At 37.6% G+C, this 27,190-nt stretch overlaps 1 protein-coding gene across 3 annotated transcripts in view; it reads left to right on the forward strand.

Moving 5' to 3' along the window:
• LOC111142876 (erythrocyte membrane protein band 4.1) overlaps positions 1 to 27,190 on the forward strand; it is a 176,118-nt gene that overhangs the window by 137,778 nt on the left and 11,150 nt on the right. For 2 of the 3 annotated variants that reach the window (XM_022496258.1, XM_022496259.1), the window contains one exon: positions 22,706 to 22,834. In XM_022496258.1, coding sequence (XP_022351966.1) covers positions 22,706 to 22,834 — 129 coding nt within the window. Of the gene's footprint in view, positions 1 to 21,043; positions 21,494 to 22,705; positions 22,835 to 27,190 lie in introns of all 3 variants that reach the window. The other variant, XM_022496257.1, reaches the window with a different exon arrangement.

Raw genomic sequence — 27,190 nt, forward strand, 5'->3', positions numbered from 1 at the left:
TGATGAGGGCAGTATTTCTGTTCTCTGGGGATACCTCTTCCGACTTTGGCAGCGTTGTTGTCGTGTTGCAAGGCTACTGAATTTTATATAATTTGTGTATGACCAGGTGAAGAAAACCTCTGTCCTTCCCTCGGAAAGAAAGGTTGGTGGGCCAGAGGTAAAGCTGCTGTTATGACTCGTGCTTCTCAATCCGAATTTGCTCTTGTCATGGCACTAAGCAGATACTCCCCCAGAACCGAACAGCAGCTGCTGAGTAATTTTTTTTCTTTTGGCTCTACTAGTAAATTCACACTCCACTGCCTTTTGACCTAACACATAACATTTCCACGGCTGCAGCTTTTGCAGCTTTCAGTTTGCTTATTTCAGCGCATGGCTGGTTGAAAAGCTGCATGAAGATGTAAATATGTATTCAGAGAGAAAATGAATTTAATTGTACCCTATTCTTTTTATGTTGTCTTTCTTCTCCCTCCTTATATTCTTTTAAAAATCATTATGATTTTGCATCCTTTCTTTCCTTTTTTCTTTTTTGCTGACCAGTCCCCCAGCTACTTTCTCCCTGATACATATCACTTAGGGGTGTGCAAAGAACCTGTGTCAAAATTCCAAACTGATCAGAGAAGGCTGGCCCAACTGAGAGAACTTAGAGCCAAGTTTTTCCTTTCATAGATAACATCTCTTGACTAGATGGCAGAGCACAGAAATTGTCGGGGGAGGAAAAACTTCTCAATTGGACATTTGGAAAAGGCAACTTACCTTAGAATTGTCAAAAACTCTGCTTAATGTGATGTATAAACCTTCATGATGGTTGTTACTACTATTATTTTTAATCATGATTCTGCAAGACGGGGATGAAGTTTACAGTTGTTGAGATTTGTGGGGGGTTTTGTTTGTTTTTTGGTAGACCTTGGAGGCACATACAAACTTTTATACTTTCGTTTTTCTTTTGCAATCTTTAAAATGTACGGGATTAAGATTTTTATTCCCTTGACAAAAGCTAATTGCTGTTGAATTGTTGCAGTTTTTTAAGTCTATATGAAGGGATATGAGGATAACTTTTTATATTCTGCCATTCTGTTTGTAATAAAACTAACTTTTCTCATGGCGAGAAGAATGCTTCATTATTGGCTTTACCCAAGTGATCTAAGAAAAATTGGCAGCACTAAAACAATGAAAAATGACCAGTATTCATATATGAGTATCCTTGAAGGAGGAAAAATACTCTTGCTAAGGAAGTCGAGTAATTGCTTGAAATTTCAAGACTTCTAATGTTCATTCATTCAAAAAATTATCTGTTGAATACCCGACTATGTTATAGAGACTTTGCTGGGACAAATTGCCAAAGTAAAGTAAAATAAAGAGTGTCCCAAAAGATCTTCCCAAATCCTTTGCACATCCCCAAGTATCATTTTTGAGCATTTTTCCATCTGTCATTTTGTTCATCTTTCTCTGTCTTTCTTGATCTTCTACCGTGAAAGCAGACACAGCAACGTGCTCTGTTAGTGCAGAATGAAGAGAAAATTAAAAGGCAAGAGAGATCTACTGAGAGAGCTTTGCCCCAGCAAGACAATGAAGAAATTCTTCCCAAGGTTTCTATTCCAATCCCTGAGGATCACAAGTCTCTCAAAAAGTGCCACCTCTACTCTAGTACTTTTCCATCTCCTCGTATTCCTTTCATGATGTCTTTTCTCGTGATTCTTGCGTTGGCTGTTTGGTGGTTGGTGTTTCTGTGATCGGAAAACAGGGTGCTCATCCGAAATGTCAAGACTAAAACCATTGAACTTTTGTCATTTACTTCTACTGTGTTATTTCCTGTATGATACCCTTTGATCTTCGTAGTTCACTGTCCTAGGGGAGCTCTTTTTGATCATTTTTCTGTCAATAAAATGTTACTCTTCGTAGAATGTGTATTGTGGGGTACAAAGGAGTAGCAATGGATTGCCCAAGCCAGCTTTTCCTCACTGACGCTTAACAAGTTCAGAGAAATCAGATATAAGTATGTGACAGTCGGTACTTTCCCCAAAAAGGTTTAACTCTTCTATCCTGCATGTGTGTATTGTTCACTGCTGTTGTGTCCTCTTCTCCACTGTTAACACGCAAAGCAGGATACTCGTAGAAACATTTGATGGAATATTTCCTAATCTTCTATAGTCATTTGTGTGGCATGGGCTCTGTAGTTTAAAAAAAAAAAATTCAACTTATTAATTTTTCAAAAGCCTTAAAATGATACATTTTAATCTATGAATCCATAACCACTCCTTTTCTTGAGATATCAAACCAGTATATACAAAGGCCTTTTTTGGAAAAGGGCTTTTGACTTCTGTGGCCTTCTTATGTGTATTTCTGAAATGTACAGGGAAAAACATCTTTATCCTGCCTGGTCTATAGAAGGGATCTGCAAAGGTTAAATGCCAGCTTTTCACAAGTAGAATGTTGAAGGTTTAAGGAAAATGGTGCTGTGCTGGTGCCCCCTTAGCCTCCAGCCAGGGCTGAATTTACAGACCACTGTACCCATCTTTAAAAGTCCTAGAATACAGATTTATTCAAGATCTGTACACAAATATACCCTTCTCTGAATTAATACTGTGTTATTTCTTTATGACTTAAGTAATTATATTGCTAGAAGCAATATTTAGCCATTATCACACGCTTAAAATATATATTGATATATTCTGTTTTCCTGATAGACTTCAGACCTGTTTACTCTTACATTTGTGTTGAAATCAATTGTTTTTAATTGATGGCTTTTGTGAGCTAAAGTTCTATCATGACAAGTATGTGTCCCTCTGTTTGCATGTTGATTTTTAAAGCTTCGCTGAAGTAAATATGGGTGTGCTTTGTTTTCACAACACAACTCAGATGTCTAACCTGTTATTTTTTACCTCGGTATTAATGACATCTTGCATGTAGCTTACTTTTTATGGCACTTGGATGTACCAATATGGATGCTTTGGTTAATGTCTCAAATATCTGTTTTGAAATCTGAGTTCATGGGGTTATCAAACTGAGATTTTTGCACTTTGTTTTACTTCTCAACACTTTTAGTTGATGAAACTTCTAAACAAGACCTTTTGTTTTTAAGATGATGGCTTCTTACAGCAAAAAAGAAAGAAGGAAAGAAAGAAAGAAAGAATACTAATGCCAAGAATCTTTTGTCCTTCAACACCCACCACAATTCTGTTTTTCTCTGGAGACATGTAGAAATAATTCTCTGGTATTTCCTGAAAACCGCTCTTCTGTCATCATAGGCTTTCCCCCCCAAAATGGGAAAAGAAGTAAGGGCCGGTTGAATTTTAAAATCTGTTATGGGTGTGTATCTTTCATGTCACAGGCTATGTCTGTGTATAACAAATATTTTATAACTAAGCATATTTCTTGATTCACTCATAATAAGAAAAGAGAAACCTCAATCAATCTAACACATTGCAAAGCTGTCCTCTGACACAGAAAGTGATCATCCTAAGTAGTCCCCTTTGTCTTTGAAGTAGAAATGTAAGAGCTTTCCTTATGAAATAACAAAACTATAACATTGGTTAGAGTCTTCTAAAATTTTTTCAGGAAACTGAAAAGGAAATAATCAGAATTTATTGTTACTTTTATAATGGCTTATGATTATATTTTCGGTTTTCATCCTGGTACACAGCTTTTTATTAACTATTATTGTAAACTTCACCTTGGATTTTGTTTCCCTTTGTATTCGAGTTATTCCAAGTCCATTAAAAGTCCAGCATAAGTCAATAATATTTTTCAGTGTTTTGAAGTGCAGCAGGAGTCCTCAGAGATCCTTATTGATGGTTAAAGGAGAGGCCCTTTCTCTGATTAATGGGATAAGAATGGTTGAGAGGAGAAGTGCCAAACCTTGTGTTGGATTAAGCTGGTCAGTGCAGGTTCAAAAGATATACCCGTCACAGTTAACAGAGGAAAAAATAGTAGACGTTACAGCTTTGTATTAACTACTGTTAATGCTGCTGATATTTGTAACAAAGCTGTAAATAATCTTAGTTTCCTTCTCATATCTCATTCCATTCTGAATGCCAAGGACAGATCCAAATAACTGTGTATTGGTTTTATCCTGGTTCAGCTTCTTAATGGCCAGTTGATAAATAAAAACAAAACAAAACAAAAACCAATTTGGACTAAAGGTATCAATACAGACCAGTAAAAAGTCTTGGGGTTTTTTGCCTTGATTTTGCTATTAATCATTTCTAGGATGACTCTGAGAAGTTCACTTAACTACTTGGTGCCCAGATTTCCACCTAGTAACATGGAGACAAACCTACCTCATGAGAATGAATCTGTAACGTTTTCCAGGAACCAGAAGTTCTGGTTGTTGTTGTTCATTTCTTGGTCTTTTGGGGACTGGGAAGATGAAAACTTAAAAATCAACAGACATTAATTTCTTAGAATTTTTTCATACGAAAGCAAGCAGTTAAATAGTTGCGTTGATTTCCATCTACTTCTTACTGGTATTTGACCAAGCACTTAAAACTACTGAAGGTAGAAATGTCTTTCCAAATTCATCATACTCTTAAACAATTCCTCTTATCCTTATGGTATTCTTACAGTGGACCAAACTTGAAAATAAACCCAGCATCAATCTTTGGACCTATCTTTTAGCCATTTTCTTATGCTAACACTTAGAATATGAAGGAGATTCAGTTCATGTGGATCAATTTTACAACTTGTTTACATCTCTGGTAAAAGTTTTGGAGGGAGAAGATACTGATTCCATTGACTAATATTAGACTGGGGATTTTCTGTGGATTAGGTTTCCATTTGTCATCCTAGATCCTAGTACATTTCTTTCTAGTAAATTTTGTAAAATTTTCTCTGAATTTGCTGTGGATATAAGCAGATTTACTGTCTCCTACATTCCTGAGTTACTTTTGTAATATTTCCTACAGATAAGCATGGAGAATATACTAAGCATAAGAGGTTTGGTTGTTTTTTTAGATGGTATTAGCAAGCAAAATTTATACTTGGGCTTTACCCAGTGATCACATATTTACAAAAGGAAGACAGAAAATTCAAAAATAGTATGAGACACTTTTTCACTTTGTTGCTGTTTTTTTTTTTTCCCCCAAAAGTATTGAGTATAGTAAAAGTATATAAACTTCTCTACAGTTTCCTTCTCTTGTATTCTTCACGGAAATTAGAAAATCCCAAACTTCTTTACAGCATTCTCTACCACACTGAGAAAAAAATGTTGCTTGTTTTCATTGCACTCAAACTAACCCTGTTGTTTGTAATTTTGGTACTAGAAATGGAGATGAGTCCTTGTTCTGTTCTCCATTATGCATGGCATGTGGGATAACTGTATTGGCCTCCTCCACATTGTAGTGGATAGTGGACCAATGAGTCTGCTTTCATTTCTGTTTCTGTTACCCCTCATGCCTTAGGAGCTCCTTCTTTACTGTAGCAGAGCATGATACAAAGAAACAAACAAACAAATATTGGTATGGACCTGGGATTGGGCACTGGAAATGGTTAAGAAAGTATGGCTGTTAGAGGGAGGAAGCCAGAAGGCGAACGGGGATGGTTGTGATCAACAATTAGAAATTCATGGAGTATTTCACTTCATAAATGAAATTCTTATCTTATTAAAACTTGAGAGACAAAAAGAAGCAGTCTGTTATTCCCACAGATCAGAAATACAGGCTAAAAGCTAAATAACTTCAATCATAGCCTAACTAAATGTGTGGGTGACAGGTCATTGAGGAAGTGTATGCTTTAGAAATGGTTTTCTAATCTTTTGTGATTGATATCACAGAGAACAGCCTCCCACTTTATAGTCCGAGTTCTGTTCGCAGTAAGTAATAGAATAAATCTAACATTTCAAAGATTAGAGGGTAGAAGAAGCATGAGTCCCAGCTATCTCTTCAGGCCCCTCCCCACCCACGTCATTAAAAGGTGCAGTTTAGTCTCTCATTTTCTCCTCTACTATTCTCTTTGAAGAAGAGTCTTCATATGTACAGGATCCTATCTCAATGAAACAGAGACTAAAACTTAAGTGGAAACCATGGTTACTGCTATGCATTTATTCACTGCCCTCATTATGTATTACAGATGCAAAGAGGCAGCATTATCAGAATTTTAGGGTTGGATAAGCCCCGGATCCAACTCTTCTCCACTCCAACGCTTGACTCTTCTGTGCAATATCATTTAGTGATTTAAAACCATTTATGGACAAAGTGATCTCTAGCCTCCCAAGATACAGCATACTACATCTGGACATCTCTGATTTTTGCGTATACATCATTCTTATATTAACTCAAAATCTGTTTCCCTATAGATTTCAATTCTTGGTCCTGAATGGAAGCCTTCTGAAGAATTTTCTATCTTTCATATTATTTCATATTAAATTCACATAGTTAAATGTAACTCCCATGTTGGAATTAGTCATTGTTCTTGCCCTCAGATAACTTACCATCTGATATCCAGATCTGTCCCAATCTTCCTTCTAACATGTTATCCTGCCTTTTTCTTTCTTTTTCTAGCTGTCCTTGTTTTATCAGCTCGTTTTCTTTCTGGCTCCGTTGCCCATCGGTTGCTTGCCAATGGTTTATTCATCTTGTGTTCTTATCCATTCACTTGCCCTCTTTCTTAAAAAGAACATCTTGAAATTCCTGGAAATCCCCGAGCTTCTTCATAGATGACACAGGCACGTGGGATTTTTTTTCTTTTCTTTTTTTTTTTAGATGAAAGAGAGGAGGTGGGATAGTTTTGTAGCTTTGGAAACTTCTTATAGCCCAGAATCTGTTAACAAGACAGAATCACTATTCTATTTTGAAGGAGCGTACTGCCAGAGGCGGCATGCTAGGTTTGCGTGCCTTCTCTGACTGACTAATCTTTACATACTTTAGCACCCCCATGTGATTTAATTTATATCATTGTGATATGGTAAACTTATGGAAACTTACTTTCTGTGTAACATTCTGATGATGGCTTAGATCCCCACCAAAAAAGTGGTATTAAAAATTTGAAATGACGTTAATCCATCTCTTTTAGCTTGTACCTGTCTCCTCAAAACTGTGAGATTCTCAAAGGTGAGAGTCTTTGTTTTATGCATCTTTGTTTGCCAATCTATCACCTTTGTATCTCATATATATAGCAAATACTTAAAATTTGTTAAATTGGATTAAATGATTAGTCACAGATGGTAATGGATAAACTCTAACTTTTCATGTAGAATCTCTTGTATTGGGACACAGATTTATGCCAAATTAATCACCATAAGCCTAACCAGTATATGTGAGTAGCCCAAAAACCCATATATGAGCCAGAAGCCACAGTCTCTCTTATTAATCCTGTAGCATGGTCCATAGTTTCTTCAAAGAAATCTCCTGTAGTAGGTCTCAGTCTCTCTTGTTAATGTCTTGTAATTTGGTTCAATTAAGAGCTCTTATCCATTTACCAAAAGTAACAGCCAGCTGTTTTCCCTATGGAAGGTATTACTGAGATTGGGTGCTTGTTTGTATCTATAAATGCATCTTGGAGTGTGACATCATAAAGGGAACCTGATATTTGACAATTTGTGTTTATCTAAAATACATTGCAGAGAAGAGTTTGATCCTTTTTTTCTTGCGTTTCACATGGTATAAAAATACCAAGTGTACCAAACTCTTGTGATATCAAGGGTTTTGTATATCAGATAGACCAGGAGTTGGCAAACTTTCTATAAAGGTTCAGATAATAAATATTTTAGGCTTTACAGGCCATATAGTCACTGGCATAACCACTCAACTTTGCCATAGACAACAAACAAATGAAGATAAACGTATTCCATCACTTTATTTATGGACACTGAAATTTGAATTTCACATAATTTTTATGGTCACTAAATATCATTTTATGTTTTCCAAACCGTTAAAAAGTGTAAAATCGTTCCTAGCTCATAGCAATGCAAAAACAAGGAGAGGGCTGGATTTGAACTGTTGGTTGTAGTTTGCTGACTGACCCCTGATACAGGTCTAGAGAACCAGAGAACTGATAAATTTACTCTTTCTGCCTTTGTACTGTTTGAAGAGCTGTAGATGCTCTAGCATCTTTATTCAGTGTTGAAGTATTTTCGGTCTTGTTTATGACTAGAAATGGAAAACAAAATGCAACGCATTTGTTTCTATTTATTTAGTAATTGGGGTGCACCAGAACTGCAATCTAACATATCTGTAACCATCACAACACCCCTGCCTTTGTCAGTTTTCCAGATTGTTCAATGTTAACTGTCCTCTTAATATATTTAGTGATGAATTCAGCTAACCCCTTTGTTTGGTTTGGTTTTCAAGGGTCTGCTTTCATTTTCCCCTAAGGAATAAAGAAACAATTCCCAAAATCATTTTCTCTTTAGATAGTTTTTAGAGATATCTAACAAATGTGGTAAAGAACATGAAATGATTTTTTACTCTGAAGTTTTGGTACACCTTAGTGTTTCAAACAGTTGTATAAATTTAAGGTTGGGAATTCAAGGAAAACATTTTAGAAGGGTTCCTTGTTCTAAATAAAGAGATTTCCCTAAGAGGACCCCTCCCCACCCCCCGATTTGGGGCCTATTGGGACAGTATTTATCAATAAGTCAGAATAAAATGAATTTATATCCTTTCAGAAGTGTCTTTGCTTCCTGGTTGACATGGACACGATTGTGTTCTGAAGAAGTCCTTGGTCTGTGTTTAGCTTTGGGAGGTGCTTTCTAATAAATCCGTAAATTTACGTTCCTTTCCATTCTCTGGGCCAGGATGCTTTAACTCTGATACTAGGCTGAATAAATTGTTTATCCCTTAGCAGTTCAGCAAGATATTTAAGCCTAAAGAAATCTGCTAAGAACTTCTCTTTTGGAACGTTTTCTTTGATATTTTTCTCACGTTATTTGCTGTTAATATGTAAATTTATCATGAATAAATCTTATTGAAAATCTGATTCTGGGTGATAGTAGTCATTAAGGAAATAGGAGCCAGCAATGCAGTATATAGATCCACTCAAAAAAAAAAAAAAAAAAAAAAAAAGAGGAAGAAAAAGGAAAAGAAACTTCTGCTTCAGGGGATTAGCAAAAAAACATTATCAGCCAGTCTTTCTAGAAAAGTTCCCTTGTTTTTCCATGTTTTCACTCTTCTCTATTGTCTTTTGCTCAGTCCTAAAGCAGACATAACCTTGACATGTGTTCAGTTCTTAGAATATTAATGTTTTAAAATCAGCTTGGAAGTCATTTGACTTATTTATACCAAGTGTTATAAATAACTTTTTTCTAACCATCTTAATCAGTCACTGCAACACATGTAATTGTCTCATCTGTTAGAAGCATTTTTAATATGCTGAGTTTGTCTTTTGTTTTTTTATAAAGCACGCTACAAATTAGTGGTTATTAGCCATCCAGTATTGCCACTGTGATCATAGTGAAGAGTGAAGAATGGAGTGGGTGTGGATATGTGGGTGTGAGGAGAGCGTTCTCCTATAATATGGAATTAACAGAAGGTATACTGCTTTATTCACTTCACCTCCGGTAAACCTTATCTCTTATGTTAGTTCTAGATTCTATTGTACCACCCAGGTAATTACTTAAAACCAACACTCCACATTTTGAAGTGTCTGTTTACTAGCTCAAAGTATGTACTTCATGGCTGTGTCTGAGTAGTATAAAATTTTGAAGAGTTTCTTCAAAGCCATGTTCTTTTTAGGAACTTGTTGAAAATGTTACAATGGAAAGTCATTTTCATTATTATAGGATTTTTCAGGAAGAGAAGATACAGCTAGTTAGTATCTAGTAAGAGTTTCCTGTTGTACTTAGTTCTGTGGAATCAAAATGTTATTTTCTAGATATTAAATTTTCTAGATACTAAATTGGGCCAGGATGTTTTTTTAAGTACTTATTATGTCTTTAATCATTTTTGGAATTGGGATTTCTGAGAAATCCTGCCAAATATATTTGTGTTCCATATTAAATGATCAGAGTTTTTATACTGGTTATAACTCCTTCCTCTCTATCTCTATTTCTCGATCTTAGCCCTTCTTAGTATCTTGAAATAAAATTTACTAACCAAAGGCTTCTGGTCTCCTAGACATGTTTAGTATAACTTTTAATATTTGCTGAAAACTGACTTCTATAGCTCTGTTCAGGTTTGAGAACACTCATTTGATCTGTGGAGTCCTTGCTGGTGAGTGCAGTATTAAGGCAAAATTTTCTATTACCTAATAGATAAAATTTTGCATCAGGCACTGATTTTGAAGCTGTTGCTTTTACAGTCACCTTTTCTGGGGATAATCTAATAACAGCACTATTAAGGAAATTATAAAAACTATGTTTGAAGGATAATTGTCATTGGCAAATTTCATTTGCTGGCATTTGCGAGAGGCTGCATTATGAAGTGATTTTCTTATAATAAGCAGTTTTACCAACTGTAATTTACTAAAGGCCAACATCTAAGTAAGCCCCTTTATCCAGATGTAATCTTTATATGCCAGAGAATAGCAAAGAACCATGAAAATGACTCAAGTTCTGTGGAGAAGCTAGTGAGCACTACAAGGGTGTATTTCTAGCTAGGGACCAATAGCATACTAACTTTATTTTTAAAAAAAGAGTGGGGGCAGATATAGCCAAGAGAGAAAATTTAGAATGAAGAGAAATGTATTGCAAGATAAGGTATGGCACACTAGAGAGGAAAGATAGAATTTTTAATTCATCTTTTGCTAGCCACATGGTTACTCTGTTGTTAGTTTATCCCCATCCTGAGTGTTTGTGATTCTAATGTCCTTTTTTAGACTGTCAGCTGGCCTGAGTTTTCCACTGAAAGTGTACCAAAACTATTATTTATGAGGCTCTTGAGGGGTGTGGGGGGGTAGAGAATGATTTTCTTTTTGGTGAATTTTGTTCTTTCTTCATTCGTTTCCTTTTTTGGCTGAAGAATGGGCTATTGCTGCTTGACTTGTCATCTTTATGTGCTGTTTATACATGGCTTTTACAAAAGAAGCTATTACCACATCTGATTTATCTTTTATTGCAAGTGCCCATATAAAAGTATTTGTTTTAACAAATTTGTTTTAATCATCAGGTTGACATTCCTACTGATTGTCATACAACCACAGGAAACACCAGTTATTACTAATTTTCAAAACGGGAATAAGATTACAAATATTGATACTAAATTAATGTATAAAGACATTTTTTAGAGCTTTCCCCCAAGGCATTTAAAGCCGTTCTTTGCTGAAACATAAATTTCCCATGTTTTGTTAAAGAGAAAAATGTAGAAACAAAGCACTCGCAATTAACTGATCTAATCAGGATTGGGTTCTACATTTGTTAGTTTGCATGTTGCAGACCATTTGGGGGTATTACTTAAATAGACTGTTGATAAATTAAGTGACTATAATATTTATTGTTTACTTTAGTAAAGAACCAGGAGCTGGACACTACTGCTGGGTATCTTCCTTCTGTGCTTAGCAAGATAACCTCGATTCCTGCTGGTTCTGTGGGCATTTGCGGTGCAAAGCATTTCTTACTGGGTTTGCGCGAAGCAAGGGTAATGTGCTCGGTGGGTGTATGTGTGTCTGTGCACAACCCTGTCCTTCAATCCCATTGCCTCCTACTTCTCACTCCCTTTTTCTTATCATATTTATTTTTTTGATTATATAAATCTTATTAAAAAGTCTAACGAGGGGCGCCTGGGTGGCTCAGTGGGTTAAGCCTCTGCCTTCGGCTCAGGTCACGATCCGGGGTCCTGGGATTAAGCCCCACATCGGACTCTCTGCTCAGCAGGGAGCCTGCTTTCCCCTCTCTCTCTGCCTGCCTCTCTGCCTACTTGTGATCTCTCTCTCTGTGTCAAATAAATAAATAAAATAAGAAATTTTTAAAAATCTTAAAAAAAAAAAAAGTCTAATGAATACCCAGATCTCCTTTTTGTGGCGTACAGAAACACTGATAGCAGTTTAATGTATTAACTTTCCCTGAGGTATTTACATTTGAACAGGCCACAAAGTCATTGTAAAGATGATAAAATTACAGAGCTAATCATATCATTGAGCAGTATGTGTAGGGCATTCCTAGGTCTCTGGTAAAATCTAGGAGCTCCTGGCTGGCTCAGTCGGTGGAGCATGTGTCTCTTGATTGCAGGGTTGTGAGTTCGAGCCCCACATTGGGTATAGAGATTACCTAAAACATTTAAAAAAAAAAAAAAGATAAAATAGAATGAAGAGAATGTGAAAACAAATGCTAGTTTAATAAATGTGGTAGATTTAGGGTTCCATTGTGGAAAGTGAGTATAGAGGTAGTATGTTAAATCTTAGGCTCTTTTTACAGAAAATTTAATAATTTCAGGAAGCAAAATCTGTGGGTAGTAACATAGATATGTTTGGACTTAGAAACAGCAATAAATCTATTTAGTTTTAAATGATTATAAATTTTGTGACTAATGAGAAATGTTTTTCCTAATTTTCTTTCTTAGCAGATAGTATATATCTCAAAACTATTAAAAAATGGCCTATCCAGTGTTTTTCATAAGGAGCTTGAATCAGGAATATTTATTAAATATTCTCATAGTGTACCTATTTTAATTCTTATATTCTGTCACAATTTCTTTCTTCAAAATTCTGTCTGGTGATATTCTCTAAAATATAAGGAGAGGGGCGCCTGGGTGGCTCAGTGGTTTAAAGCCTCTGCCTTCGGCTCAGGTCATGATCCCAGGGTCCTGGGATATATATATATGTATATACATATATATATAAAATAAACAAAATATATTATTAAAAATAATAATAAAATAAAAGCAAAAAAATTCAATAAAAGGAATTGAACTTTTTAGAAGAAAATAATTAGTAGTTTACATGTTTATTGGAGATATTTAGATCAATAGCTTAAATTCCCATTAATTAAGTCAAACCTCACACACAACGTCAAAAGAAAACTCGACTGACATCCAGAAGCAAACAAACCAAAAACACCTCATTATCAAACCAAATGACATTTTATACCTCTAAGAATCGTTCGAGCTTCATCAAAAAAAGTATTTGTGGTATTCTGTGCCTGAGTCCCTAAGTATATTTATGTCAGGGTCAAACCCTTGCTGATTTGGAGTAGAGTGTTTGAGACAGTTTAAGATGGTATTGGTAGGGGTGCCTGGGTGGCTCAATGGGTTAAAGCCTCTGCCTTCAGCTCAGGTCATGATCCCAGGGTCCACATCAGGCTCTCTGCTCAGCAGGGAACCTGCTTCCCTTCTTCTCTCTCTGCCTGCCTCTCTGCCTATTTGTGATATCTGTCTGTCAAATAAATAAATAAAATCTTAAAAAAAAAAAAAAAGATGGTATTGGTAAAGTGGGTTAGACCAAGATAGTCATGCAATTTAGTGAAAGAATTTGTATTTTGGTCCAGCTGGACTATGAACATTTTTCTGCAGTTATTATTTGTGTTTCCTACTTCTTAGTTTCATCCATTTGATAAAATAAAATGTCAACTTAGCATATTAATGGCCCTCTCTTAAAATTTGTCTTGTTTTTAGTAAGAACACCCATATTTATTCATATTTGTCTATACTATCCATTAAACATGGACATATATGAAGATAAATTTTTCATAAGTATTTTAGAGATAGATCTTTGGAAGCATTGAATAAAATATTAGGGAAAGGCATTTTTTTGCAAACTCAAAATTCAGCATATACTGATTCCCAGGCTCTCATTAGAAGTTATCTCTATAACTGACATGATTATTCTCTTCTTTCTTTCAAAATTGTTCTGTCAGCTGTCTAATTCTGCTAGTATGGACTCAATAACATTACTGACTGGCATATTTTGATGCTTAATGTAACAGTATTATACCTGAGAATGCACTAAAAAATTAACAAGACACAGTAATTAAACTCGAGACCAGCTCTCGAGTTTAATTAATAAAAGTTGCCTTCCCCGCAAGCTTCCACCATTGCCACCACCATAAGATATATTTATCTTGTGTAGATATACTTAACTGACATCCGTACATATCACTGTCAAAATCTTCAACTAAATCTGAGTACCGTAGGATCAGATCACTTCTTTCTTTCATCTATCCCCAAATCACCTAAAAGATGTTTTTCTTCTGAGATGGCTATTAAACCATTTTTTGAATTTGCTCATTCTGATGTTTTATACTTTATTCCAATAAAACAAGATTTAAGCCTGAGGTGCAAGTCACTCAGGCAAAAAAAAAAAAAAAAAGAAGAAAGAAAAATATAAATCATTCTGACTGAAGTGTGATAGTGTTGATTTGTAGTATATGTATCACTTAATCTAGAGTTACTGTTCAGATCAAGTTTTAGGAATCTTTGATCTTTAATATTTTATATTCCCAGTTGCTATCATGTCTGGCAGGAGAATGATAATTTTCTTTGCATTTCTTTACTGGTTTCAGAGCTACGTTCTCTAATAAGAAAATCTACTAAGGAAATAAGTCACAGATACAACCATATTCACATTCCTGAGAATAGTCCTGCCATTTTTAAATCAGAAGACATTAAACAAAATATAATGAAGCTACACCTTGAAGTTGAGCTATTTCTTTTCCACCCAGATACATTAAGTACACAGTCATTGACTTTGACTTTCAAAATCCACTTGATAAATTACTAAGGTTTTATATTATATATATAAAAGAGAATGTTTATATTAGTTACCAATCACATTACTTAGCATTCTTTCTATTAACTACTTTTTCTTTTAGGAAACTATTTTAACTGTTTTTTTTCTAAGATTTTATTTATTTATTTGAGAGACTGAGAGATAGTGAGAGAGAGCACGAGTGGGGAGGAGAGGGAGAAGCAGGGAGCTCCACGAGGGGCTCGGCACAGCGTCCGACCCCATGACCCTGGTATCATGACCTGAGCCGAAGGCAGATGCTTAACCAACTGAGCCACCCAGGTGCCCCTATTTTTAACTGTTTTTAAATGGTTAGAGGACATTAAGGATTTATCAGCACTTCATTAATTGTTTACCAGATTCTTCAGGTTTTGTAGAGTATTTCATTATGAAACCAGATGCAAAAGCTTGCATAAGAAAATAATTAAATAACATTTTTATAACAAAAGTAATGCATACTCATTTAGAAAGGTTAAGAAATACAGAAAAACACAAAGAAAGAAATTAAGTTATTTGCAGTTCTTGGGGTGCCTGCCTGGCTCAGTCGGTAGAGCATGTGACTCTTGATCTCGGGGTTGTGAATTCAGGTCCCACGTTGGGCATAGAGTTTACTTAAAAAAATTTATTTGCACTTCTGCTACTACTACTAATATTTTAATATGCACTGAAATCTTTTTAATGTGTATAGTTATACACAGGAAAATGTTTTTAAATGGGTAAGAAATAAAGCATAGCACATTACCAAAGGGAGGGTATAGTCTTTGAAGTTAGCATTTTTGCCCTCTTCCCTCATTCCAACATTTGATTATGGTCCTGAGGTGAAAGTAGTTCCCTGAAGTCACACGGCAAGGTGGCAGTGATACTGCTGTTCCTCACTTGGTCGTTATTGTGTACCCAGGATTTTAATATATAGAAAGATAAAATGAGACAATAGCAGGTTCTTTTCTCGCTTCTAATACAGAAAGGAATTGCTTTTCCGTTGCCAGCCAGAGGTAAAATCAGTCTTCACTAAAGCAGGAAACAGATGATCAAATGTGTGTGGGAAAACTTACTATATGGTCCCTCCAGGAAAAAAAAAAAGTATATATATTTTTTCTTATGTGGCAAAATTTTAGGAAAGTTTTCAGGATTTATTTTCATTGTGATTCTTATAGGATAAGATAGTCTTGTAAGTGTAACTGTGGTTCTTTCATTCGTCTGAGCTATAAATACCTTGCTTCAAAAATAACCTGAAGAGAAAAAGTCTTTGGATTGCATTTAATGGAGTGGCACTGCTCTTAAAGATGTCTGGGATCTTTAAGTCAAGGGAAGAGGTAGTTTATACCTTGGAAGGGCACATACCTACCAGGGTTTGATGATCCTGAGACATAATCCTTCTAAATAAATACTCTTCAAGAGAAAACTGTTAAAAAGAAAAATGTTTGGTTTTTTTCCCCCCCAAAGAAAATACTTAATTATACTTAGCAGGTACCATTCACTTTTTAAATAAAATTGAAAACTTTCTAATAGTATTCTCAATTAAATATTTGTCTAACATTCTTGCTCTTCCTGTTCTTGAAACCAACTAGATAAGCTGGCTGTACGTTGTACAGCCAGCTGGTCTTACTGTTGTAGCATCTTTCTTCTTCTAGATCCCCCATCAGTCCAGATAAGCAACGTCTGAATTAACACCTTTGAATTACATTACGTCTCAATTTTGTCAGTTACTGTGGGAGGTTCAGACACAGTCCTATATTTGTTCATACCCTAACAAGATTCCTTTAAAGCTTCCAGGCCAATCTGGTATATGCTGTTGCGCAGAGTCTTATATAATCCAGTGGCCCTTCCTGATGGCCGTAGTTAAAGGCACAATGCTGTCAGTTAACATTCCTCACTTACCATTACTTGCCCAAGTTTGGGAGTTGTGTCATGGAGACTTTGTATCTTCTTTTTGCCTCCATCTTTTCTGGCCTTTCAGCCTTCTTATTTTTAAAAGGATAGTGCTGGACACTGAAATCAGAGTCTACTAAGAGGACTTCGGACAATCTCGGTACTTCTCAAAAGTATAGTCAGGTTTGATGCACATTCTTTTGAACATAATAGGACATGTCCTCTGGTCTTACCTGAAACACTTTGTTGCCATGGAAGAAATGGGCTTTAGAATGAGAAACCAACTTGAGTTTAAACCCTAGCTCCATCACTTAACTAGCTGTGAGTTGCTTACCCTCTCTGTTTCTTCATCTCTATCTCTAAAATAGAGGTAGTGACTACTTCATAGTGAGGTTGTGAAAAATTAAGTGAGGAAACATATTAAGGTGACTAGTGCGCTATCTGGCATGTTGTGAACATGAATAATGTCACTTTTCCTCTTTACTGATGTAGGAGATAAAATCCTGGATGAGAGAGTGGGTCTGGTCCAGTGGACCACTTTTTACATTCTTTCCTTTTGTGTGTGTGTGGCGGGGTGGGGTACAGCGAGAGAGGGAGAGAATCTTAAATAGGCACCACGCCCAGCTGATGAGGGGCTCGATCTCACAACACCGAGATCATGACCTGAGCCGAAGTCAAGAGTCAGATGCTTAACCAACTGAGCCGCCTAGGCGCTGCCACTTTGTATGTTCTCTTTAAACATGCCTTTTCAGTTTTTAAATAGCACAAGGCCAAGCAGAACTTCTCAAGTCACCTGGATTTATTGAATATACTTTCAGCAATGTTCAGTTTTTACTGAACATCTATTATGTGCCAAAAACTGAACAAGAGAGATACAGAGCTAAGTAACATAAGAAATCCTTATCTCCACTACCCACGCTCCCCACATACACACAAGAAACCCGCAGTCTAACAGGAAAGATGGATTACTAAACCAGTAATGACAAGGTGCAATGGGAACAAAAGAGGAATAGTATCTGCATACTCTAGGTAGTCAGGGGGAAACTTCCAGAAATGACACTTGAGCCAAGCGTGGACTTTCAGGCAGAAGGAACAATATTGACAATATTTACAAAGGCAGGGAGGCAAAAGAAAGCATGCTCTGTTCTAGAAACTGAGTTAATGGAAAGAAGGGTATCTGTGGAGGTGTGGCAGCATGAAGCTGGAGAGAGAGGTAGGAATCATATTTTAAACTATTTTCTACATCTTACTAAAGGGTCTGAACTTTAACCAGAGGCAGTGAAGGACCACTAAAGCCTTTTAAGCTGCAAAATGGAATTCTCGATGTTTCATTTTAGAAATAAATACTTTAGGGGTGCCTGGGTGGCTCAGGTCATGAGCCCAGAGTCCCGGGATTGGGAATGAGCCCTGAGCGGGGTGCCCCCCCCCTCCATGGGGAGTCTGCTTCTCCCTCTGCCCCTCCCCTGGCTCGTGCTCTCTCTCTCTCTCTCACTGTCTCTCTAAAGATAAAATCTTTAAAAAAAAATAGAAAGAAATACATTAGCAGCAGAGTAGAAGATCTGTTTAATAAAAGTTTGAGGGGCACCTGGGTGGCTCAGTTGTTAAGCGTCTGCTTTTGGCTCAGGTCATGATCCCAGGGTCCTGGGATCGAACCCCACGTCGGGCTCCCTGCTCGGCGGGAAGTCTGCTTCTCCCTCTGTCACTCCTCCTGCTTGTGTTCCCTCTCTCCCTGTCTCTCTCTCTGTCTGTCAAATAAATAAATAAATAAATAAATAAATAAGGTTTGAGATGAGAATGAAGGAAGGAAAAAAGCAAAGAAGAAAAACTAGGGCATTAGCAGTAAGTGAAGTGAGGCATTACAAGAGCCTGAATGAGGGTAGTAAGTGTGGGAATAGAAACAGATAGATAAGGGCAATATTAAAATGGAATTGAAATGACTTGTGGTTAATTCATGGGGGTTGTTGGATGAGTATAAGGAAGGCATTGAAGATGATTTCAGGGTTCTGGCTTGGAAGACTGGACGGATGATGGTGCCATTTACCAATATAACAGAAATGATGGAGGAAGTTGGGGTGGCAGGTCCAGGCAGCAACAGAGATGAGTTTAGCTTGGGGCATATTGCATTCCATATGGCTGGGAAGATGTCCAGTAAGTAGTTGGCTGTGTCCAGATCTGGACAACAGAGCCAACTGGGAAGGTCGATTTAACCATATGTGAGAATGCTCTAAGTGATAATCTAACCCAACTGTTATTAATTTTCCTTTTATTTCCAGTGACTAACATGTATTAAGTGGTCAGCAAATATTTGTTGAATTGATGTTATTATGGCTGCAGCTTTTATCAGTGGTCTCCTCTGCACATGCTTTGAAACAAAAATTATTGCTTGATCTAGTTTTATTCAACAGTAGGCAACTTTGGGCCAGGTGTTCCTGGCCTAAGCTATGTTCAATTCACAAATGGCTTCTTGATGGCAGATCACCACGTATCACTTGAGCAGACTGGTATAAAATTGGCTTTAACTTGATTTTCTTAGGTACTTTCCTGGTTATAAATCAGCCTTCTCACTTGTAACAAAATTATTTGGAAAAGCCGTGAAGTTTTTCTCCATGTGAGTGAGTTTGTATATGCTGTTCACAGTGTTAGAGCTAGCATATAGCAATTTGAGAAAGTCTATTTGTTTATTACCAGCTGATCTATTTTTGGACAGCTCTAACAGCTTGGTCTGACTCAAAAGAAATGGTGAGAAAAGTGCCCTAGAAAGTAATACAGTGCGTAAATAATAACAACTAATTTATTCTAGTAAATAAGGCCCTAGCATATTCTAGGTACTCAGAACTTCGGTTGAATTAAGTGCCTCTATATGGCACTTTAGAATTTACAAAGTGCTTTCACATATATTGGTTTTTTTGATCTTCAGAACCCCATGAGTCAAACCAGGTATTTTTCTCATTTTATTTAAGTATGAGGAAATTCACATACCCTTAACATGAATATTTTATGTGTCTCTGATTCGTCTGTAGACAAAGACGAATCTGTTGTTCTCTCTCAATCCCATTTTTCATGCCCTGTGTGATCATGTGATCTTCATAATCAGTCCATGAAAGACCTGCCTAATCCGAATTCAACTTGTACCACTCTGGGATGCTCTTGAGTTGATGGTTTCAAGACGGCTTAAAAGTATGTCCTGAAGTTCTTGAGTGTGCAGCGCCTCTTTGCTTGACTTAATAGGGCACTGCTTTATATCCATCACAACGTAGGTTGGTTTACAAGTCAAGGAGCAGCAGCAATTTTTAAAAAAATAGTAATACGTGTCTTGTGATTTTAGCAGTAACATGTGTACGTATGTGTCATTGACTCCAGGAATACCTTTTGAAAAGAGTCCTTTTCTGTTAGTAAGTTCGTAGGTGGTATGTAATATGGGAAGTTGATCTTGGCAAAATTTCAGGCCCACGTGGCTTTCTGGTGAGCACATGCACGTGTTTACCTTTCCTGACATTTAGCTTCTTCCTTCAGCCTGTTGGTTTTTCACATGGCTCATATTCCTTTTTTACTCATGTGAATTCCTTCTCCTCTACCTAATAGAACCTTTCTTTAAACTTTATGTTTATGTCCATCCATGGTTATGTTACCTTGTCATCCACATTCTCTTAGAAGTACTTATTTTAGGTCTGTTTTTTTCTGTGGTATAAGATACTTGGTCCAGGAAGGAACTGTTTCCTGGACTTACTTCTTAGGTATGGCAATAGGTCATTCATCTGTGAAGAAATATAGCTTGGGGCGCCTGGGTGGTTCATTTGGTTAAGCATCTGCCTTCAGTTTAGGACACGATCTCAGAGTCCTGGGATAGAGCCCCGCTTCAGGCTCTCTGCTCAGTGGGGAGTCTGCTTCTCCCTCTCCCTCTGCCCTTCCCCACTGCTTGTGTGCTCTATCTTTAATAAATGAATAAAAAATATTTTTAAAAAGTGTGTCTCAGCTGCTGGGTCACTTTTATTATGTTTACAAAGAAATCACTATTTTTGATACTTAATTTCATGACAGTGGTTGGATTAAATTTGTTCTGGATGTATTCGATGTTTTAATCCCTGCCATCCAAAGTCCAAATTTTAGTCTGTCAGGGCCTAGTATGATATTTATGGTTTGGTGATATGAAACATTCTGCAACCTGATCAGGCTTCTGGAGAAGATGTTTGATTGGCTCATAAATCACATTGTTCCTGTGTATAGTAATGAGTTAGGTATTCAGGAATGGCAAAGTAACTCTTTTAAGTATGAAAAGTATGTGGTATACATGGAAGGTCATAGTAACACAAAGTGCTTGGTACTATGTGAGGCATATCAAAATTAGTTCTTAGGTTAACAGGGTTATAGAAATAAGACCATAATGAGGTTGGAACTGCTTAGACCACTAATATATTTATCAATGAAGAGCAGTTGTTCCTTTTGGCTACCTCAGGAGCTAAGATTCTTGGTTTATATTAATACTGATATTTTCGAGACCTCTTAAAAATCATTGTTGATTCTCAGAGTTCACTGTATTCCCTACTTATTCCTAACCTTCTTGCTTTTGTATGTGTTCATTCATTTGTAGAATATAAATGGCATTCGCACAGAGGAGGCGGCTGCCGTGGCAAAGGGGCCATCTACCAACCCTGACTCTGAATGGGATGGTCCCAAGCATTCAGTAATTCCTAGTAAGAGCCAAATGACCACCCCGTCGGAGTCTCCACAAAGCTTTGAGTTTGGCTCCCTGTCCATAAGCAGCAAGGAGACAGAAGAGAAGGAGCAGGGGGCAGCTGGCTATCTTGATGTTAAGGAAATACCAAGAGGCTCAAGTGGGGAATGTATAGGAATGGAGGAACAGGCCAGTGCCTTAAACTTCTCAGTATCGCCAGCTTCCTCTCAGCTTCAACTTGGTGAAAAAAAGGCAGAGAGTAGTGAAGAACATGTTACACCAGGAGAGCCACTTGGAAAGCAAAATGGATCATTTCATGACTCTCGTGTGGGTAACCAGTTCCCCACCCTCATTCGAAGTTTCCAGGTAGTAACCAATTCAATGATGCAGGTCTAATGACTCACTCTGGGAGAGGGCCAGAATCTGCTCTGTGGAGGTGGCGGTGGTGGTGGTGGTCGTGAGGGCAGTCACCTCTCTGCTTTTTTCAAAATCAAAGAATAAAACCAAACCCCTTGATTATTACAAATAAATTTATTCAGAGGAATTAACTCCATGGCCAGAAATGCTTTCACCCCTGATGACTTAAAACTCTTGGGGGTAAGTTCCAGCTGCTTATCTTTATGAAGCTGGTGTGAGTGGGTTCCTCTTTTCCTTGCTCAAGTGTGGGCTATATACAGAGGTGAATTTCTGAGACGTCTATGGTGAAGAGCCATTAGTGTTCTGAGGCCATGCTCAAAATTTCAAATACTCTTCATTAGAAGAGGCAACTGATTTTTTTTTTTTTTTGAGATTTCAGACCCCAGATCATGATTTCTGTATTGCAGCCACATAGTACAGCCCACCACTCCCACTGACCCCACTCACAAGGGCTTCCATGTTCACAGGCACTAATCTCCTATGCTAAGGTGGGTGGCCACTTAACTTTATCACAATCAACTGGTAGTTTTAGGGTGATTTGTAGTCTTTGGCAAGGTGAGCTGATGGACAAGAAGCCTTCGATACTCCACTGTTCATTCTTCTGAAATTCTGAGATTAATCACCAGGTGGTGGTAGGAGTGATGATTTTCTTTCCAGTTTTCCAAATACTGTTCCTTCTCAATAAATCCAAAGCGAATGTCTGACATTGATTTGAAAGAAGTTAATGAATTCCAGGATAAAGTATTCCAGTGCCATTGCTGTTTCATGTCCCATTTGTAGTTCGTGGAAGAAATGTGACTGATTTTCCTAATTGTAATGGCACAGTCACAAGGACAAACAAAAGTGACTGCTATTTGGCAAACAGTTTGAAATTCTGAAGGTCAGTCTAAAGTGTTTTATATCACTGATCATAACCGTCTGATCTTACAGCTTTCCATTAAGGATATGAAAATGATTACAGTAATGCTGTTTTTTAATATCCCTCATGATTTGACACCTTGTCAAGGCTGCTTGGAATAGTGTCCAAGGCTTAGGCAGAGATTGATCTAGCCCTTGGCTTGATTAGAGCTATCACTTTGATCAGATCAATGTCAGAAGATTAGTTCTTCGCAGCCTTTCGAAGACTCTGGTAACTAACTCTGTTTCTTTACTGCTTCACAGCCTCCCCTGGTGAAGACTCAGACCGTCACCATCTCAGATACTGCCAACGCTGTGAAAAGTGAAATCCCAACCAAAGATGTCCCTATTGTTCACACAGAGACCAAGACCATCACTTACGAGGCTGCCCAGGTGGGACATGATGTGCTGTTTCAGAAACAAAGACTGGAGTAAACACAATAGATAACCTTCTTTCTTTACAGAGTCTCTAATCATTTGCTGCAAATAAAGCTAGGCTTTTCTGGCATAATTCTTTTTTTTTTTTTTTTAAGATTTATTTATTTGACAGACAGAGATCACAAGTAGGCAGAGAGGCAGGCAGAGAGAGAGGAGGAAGCAGGCTCCCCACGAAGCAGAGAGCCCGACGTGGGGCTCGATCCCAGAACCCTGGGATCATGACCTGAGCCGAAGGCAGAGCCTTTAACCCACTGAGCCACCCAGGTGCCCCTGGCATAATTCTTTTTAGAAGAGATTACTGATCTGAGGATGTCCCACAGTACTTACTTCATTAAAAGCAAAGTTGTCTTGCATCTAACTGCTTATATCCCCCCAGTTCAGTGAGGGAAGGCAGTCATGGGCTTTGGGTCACACAAATTTGAGGTCAAGTTCCGGATCCTCCACTTACTCCACTTACTACCAGTAACCGAATGTCTCTGAGCTTTGATTGCCACCTCCCACCCCCGTCCATGATGTTAGTATCAGTCTCATGATTTAATTTAAATTTTTAAAAAAATTTTAAAAGATTTTATTTATTAGAGAGAGCACGAGCATGAGCAGAGGGAGGGGCAGACTCCCTGCTGAGCAGGAAGCCTGACTTGGGGATCAACCCAGGACCCCAGGATCATGACCTGAGCCAAAGACCCCTGCCTCATGATTTTATTATGAAGACTGTATAAGATACAACACTGTATGGACTTGACTTGAGCATCATGCCTGAAAGTGTAAATAAGTAACAGCTATAATATAACTTATTATATTATATTGTATAACATGTAATTGGCTCAGTTGGAGGAGTGTGCAACTCTTGATCTTGGGGTTGTCAGTTCAAGGTCCACATTGGTTGTAGAGATTACTTAAAAATAAAATTTATAAATAAATAAATAAAAATTGGGGTGCCTGGGTGGCTCAGTGGGTTAAAGCCTCTGCCTTTGGCTCAGTTCATGGTCTCAGGGTCCTGGGATCAAGCCCTGCATTGGGCTCTCTGCCTACTTATGATCTCTGTCAAATGAATAAATAAAATCTTTAATAAATAAATAAATAAATAAATTTTTAAAAAATTATTAAAATTTATTACAATTAAATTTAAAATCACACAAGAATTTAAGCATTTAAAATTTTTGTTTAAATAAAAATTTTGTTTACTTTCAGTAAAATTTCTCCTTCCTTATTGGTAATTTGAATGAGCTAAGAGTTGCTTTATGTTGAATTGGGTTTTTTTTTTTCCTTTTTTTTATTCATAGAAGCCAAAAGTTAGAAAACGTTTTCCCCCTATAAACTGATAAGCAAATATAAGTCAGTATTTGTTGAGCATTTATGTATTAGGCCAAAGAAACGAAAATCGGATGAAGAGTTAGACAATTTGAGATTATATGAAAGGTTGTTCCTCTGAGGCTAGTGTTGTCGGGAAAAACCTCTCTGAGGAGGCCACATTTTGGCTGGAGCCTGCATGGCAGGAACAAGGCAGCTGTGTGAAACTCTGGCTGAGTGATTTCACCTAAATCCTTACGACTCATCTTCACACCATGAACTGGAGGACCATACCCCTTTCAGGAACCGGCATCCCTTACCAATTAAAAACATGTGCCTTGCAACTAGACAGATGGAACTTGTATCCTCGCTCAACCACATAACTAGTTGGATAAGTTGAAACAAATCAGTAATCTCTTTCCCCTGTTTCTTTGGCTGTAAAATGGGGCTAGTATCATCCTCCATTGCAAGATTTGGGGGAGAATTTAGTGGAATGATGTCTGTACAGTGTTCGATCCATTCACAGATGCTAAGTCACTGTTAGCATGCTACTCCCGTCTCTCTTGTGGTCTAGAGTGTGGCATTTGGTAAATAAGGAGGGGTTGCTTGAAGTGTTTTTTAGCAGTGGTAAGAAAGCAGCATCACTGAGGCTGTGATTTTTGGCAGATGATTCCTAAGGCTGTGTGCTGAATATTTTAAAGTAGGGCAATGCCTGGAGACAGGGCTATGACTAGAGCAAGTCTGGGGAGATGCTTATAAAGAACCGAAGGATACCTGGAGGAGATGAGAAGAAGGAGCTGGGGCAGGAGAGATCGAAATGAATGACTAGGACTTGGCAGTACAGGGGATTGAAGAAGGAAGGAATAGGAAATTACTTTAAGGTTGTGCACGTCATTAACCTGAGGATGTAAGAATTACTTTCATATGGTAGGAAACTCTCTAAATTGTTACTGCCATGGAAACAACCTAACTCGCCATCAGTAGGGAACAGGTTAAACAAATGGTGGTATACCCAGTTAGTATAATTCCGTGCAGCTCTTTAAAAAAGCTTCTAATGGGAATAATCTATGTGATAAATGAACAGATAAAAAAGCATAGTGGGGGGTGGCACCTGGGTGGCTCAGTCAGTTAGGCATCAACTCTTGGTTTCAGCTTGGGTCGTGATCTCAGGGTTGTGAGATCGAGCCCTGCATCAGGCTCTGTGCTGAGGGGGGAGTTTTGCTTGAGATTCTTTTCCTCCCTCTCCTTCTGCACCTCCCCATCCTCTCTCTCTCTCAAATAAATAAATCCTTAAAAAAAAAAAAGGCATGGTGGAATATGGTGTAATAATATGCTGTTTATAGGAGGGAAAGAGGAAGCTTGTACATGAATATATTATCTCCGAATGAGTACTCAAAAAGAAAACCCAAAAAGCAGTGGTGGCCTTTGGTGAAGGGGACTGGGACTCCAGGACTGTGGTCAGGAGTGGGAGGGAGGCTGACATTTCACCCTATTCCGTTTTGAAGTGAATTTTGTAGCATATGCGTGAAAGTTGTTAGGACCGAGCTGCCTACCAGAGCCCACATGGTCTGAGTGTAGACCCAGTAAAAAAGGGAAAAGGAGGGCAGTCGTTTTAAAATGTACTCATGTGTCAGGGAAGTGTAGAAGAAGCTTGATGTGCTGGGTAAATCAGGTGGGCTTTGGAGTTAGGGATCTTAATTCCAACACTTGCTAGTTCTGTGACCTTTTGCAAGTCACTTAAACTCTTTGAGCCTTAGTTTTGTCTTCTGAAAAATAACTTTATAAGGTTATTAAAATAAAGATAATATTTGCCTGGCATATAGTAGGTATTAAAAAATGGTAGCTATGACTATATTATATTGTTCCATATCTTAGTTCATTTTAACGGGGCTTAAGACAGTCAAACAAAATACACATGATGACTTCTTATTCATGCTAGACGGTGGAGCATAGCGGAGAAAGTACTGACTTTGGAATTGAATTTCCTGGGTTCGAACCAGCTCCATCATTTACTGATATGCCATCAGGTTAATCTCTCCGTGCCTCATTGTCCTCATTTGTAAAATGGGACCAATGATAGTTCCACTCCATAGGGTTGTTGCAAGGAATAAGCTAATGTGCATTTCAGATTAAGTTGTCACCACCATGGAAACAAGCTAAATGTCCGTCACAGGGAACAAGTTAGATAAATTGTGGAACAGCCAATGAAGGTAATTCTATACAGCTGTGAAAAGCCTCTGATGGGAATAATCTGTAGGATAAACTGGTAAATAAAAAGGTGCAGTGCAGTATGTCTAGAAAAATGTGCCTGGCATATAACAAACACGAGACAGTTATTTGCTATTGTTATTTATTTACTATAACTATTTCTGCTCCTGTTTTTATTATCTTGCCAAACAGGTTAGTCCAGGAACCTTTTTTTTTCTTTCTTTTTTTTTTTTTTTTTAAGTTATTCTACAGTTCCCACACTTTGGGGAATGTGGTGAGAGGAGACAGGGAGCCAGAACAGGATTTTACTGTTTGTGTATATGTGCGTGTGTGCATGCTTGAGGTAAAGTTTATCTACATACAGGGATGTGTAGTTTTTAAGTATTCCACTTGATTGACTTTTTTTTAAATGATGCCTACCTTTTTTTTTTTTTTTTTTTTTTTTTTTAAGATTTTAAGCAGGTGGAGCAGTAGGTAGAAGGAGGGGGAGAAGCAGGCTCTCCACTGAGCAGGGAGTCCCACCTGGGGCTCAATCCCGGGACCCTGCGTCATGACCTGAGCCCAAAGCAGACACTTAACCGAGTCACCCAGGTGCCCCCCATTTGATTGATTTTGACACACACACATATATATATACCTGTGTAACCAAGACACATTTGGGATAACTTCCATTGCCCCTGAAACTTTCTTCGTAGCCTTATTCTAGTTACTCTATGCCCCTCCAGGCAGTCACTGCTTTGATTTCCATAACCACAGCTTAGGTTTGCCTGTTCTTGGACGCCATATACATAGAAGTATCCAGTAGTACACTTT

This window comes from Enhydra lutris, unplaced genomic scaffold (assembly GCF_002288905.1).
Source record: "Enhydra lutris kenyoni isolate GAN:26980312 unplaced genomic scaffold, ASM228890v2 scaffoldscaffold9, whole genome shotgun sequence".
NCBI classification, from domain to species: domain Eukaryota; kingdom Metazoa; phylum Chordata; class Mammalia; order Carnivora; family Mustelidae; genus Enhydra; species Enhydra lutris.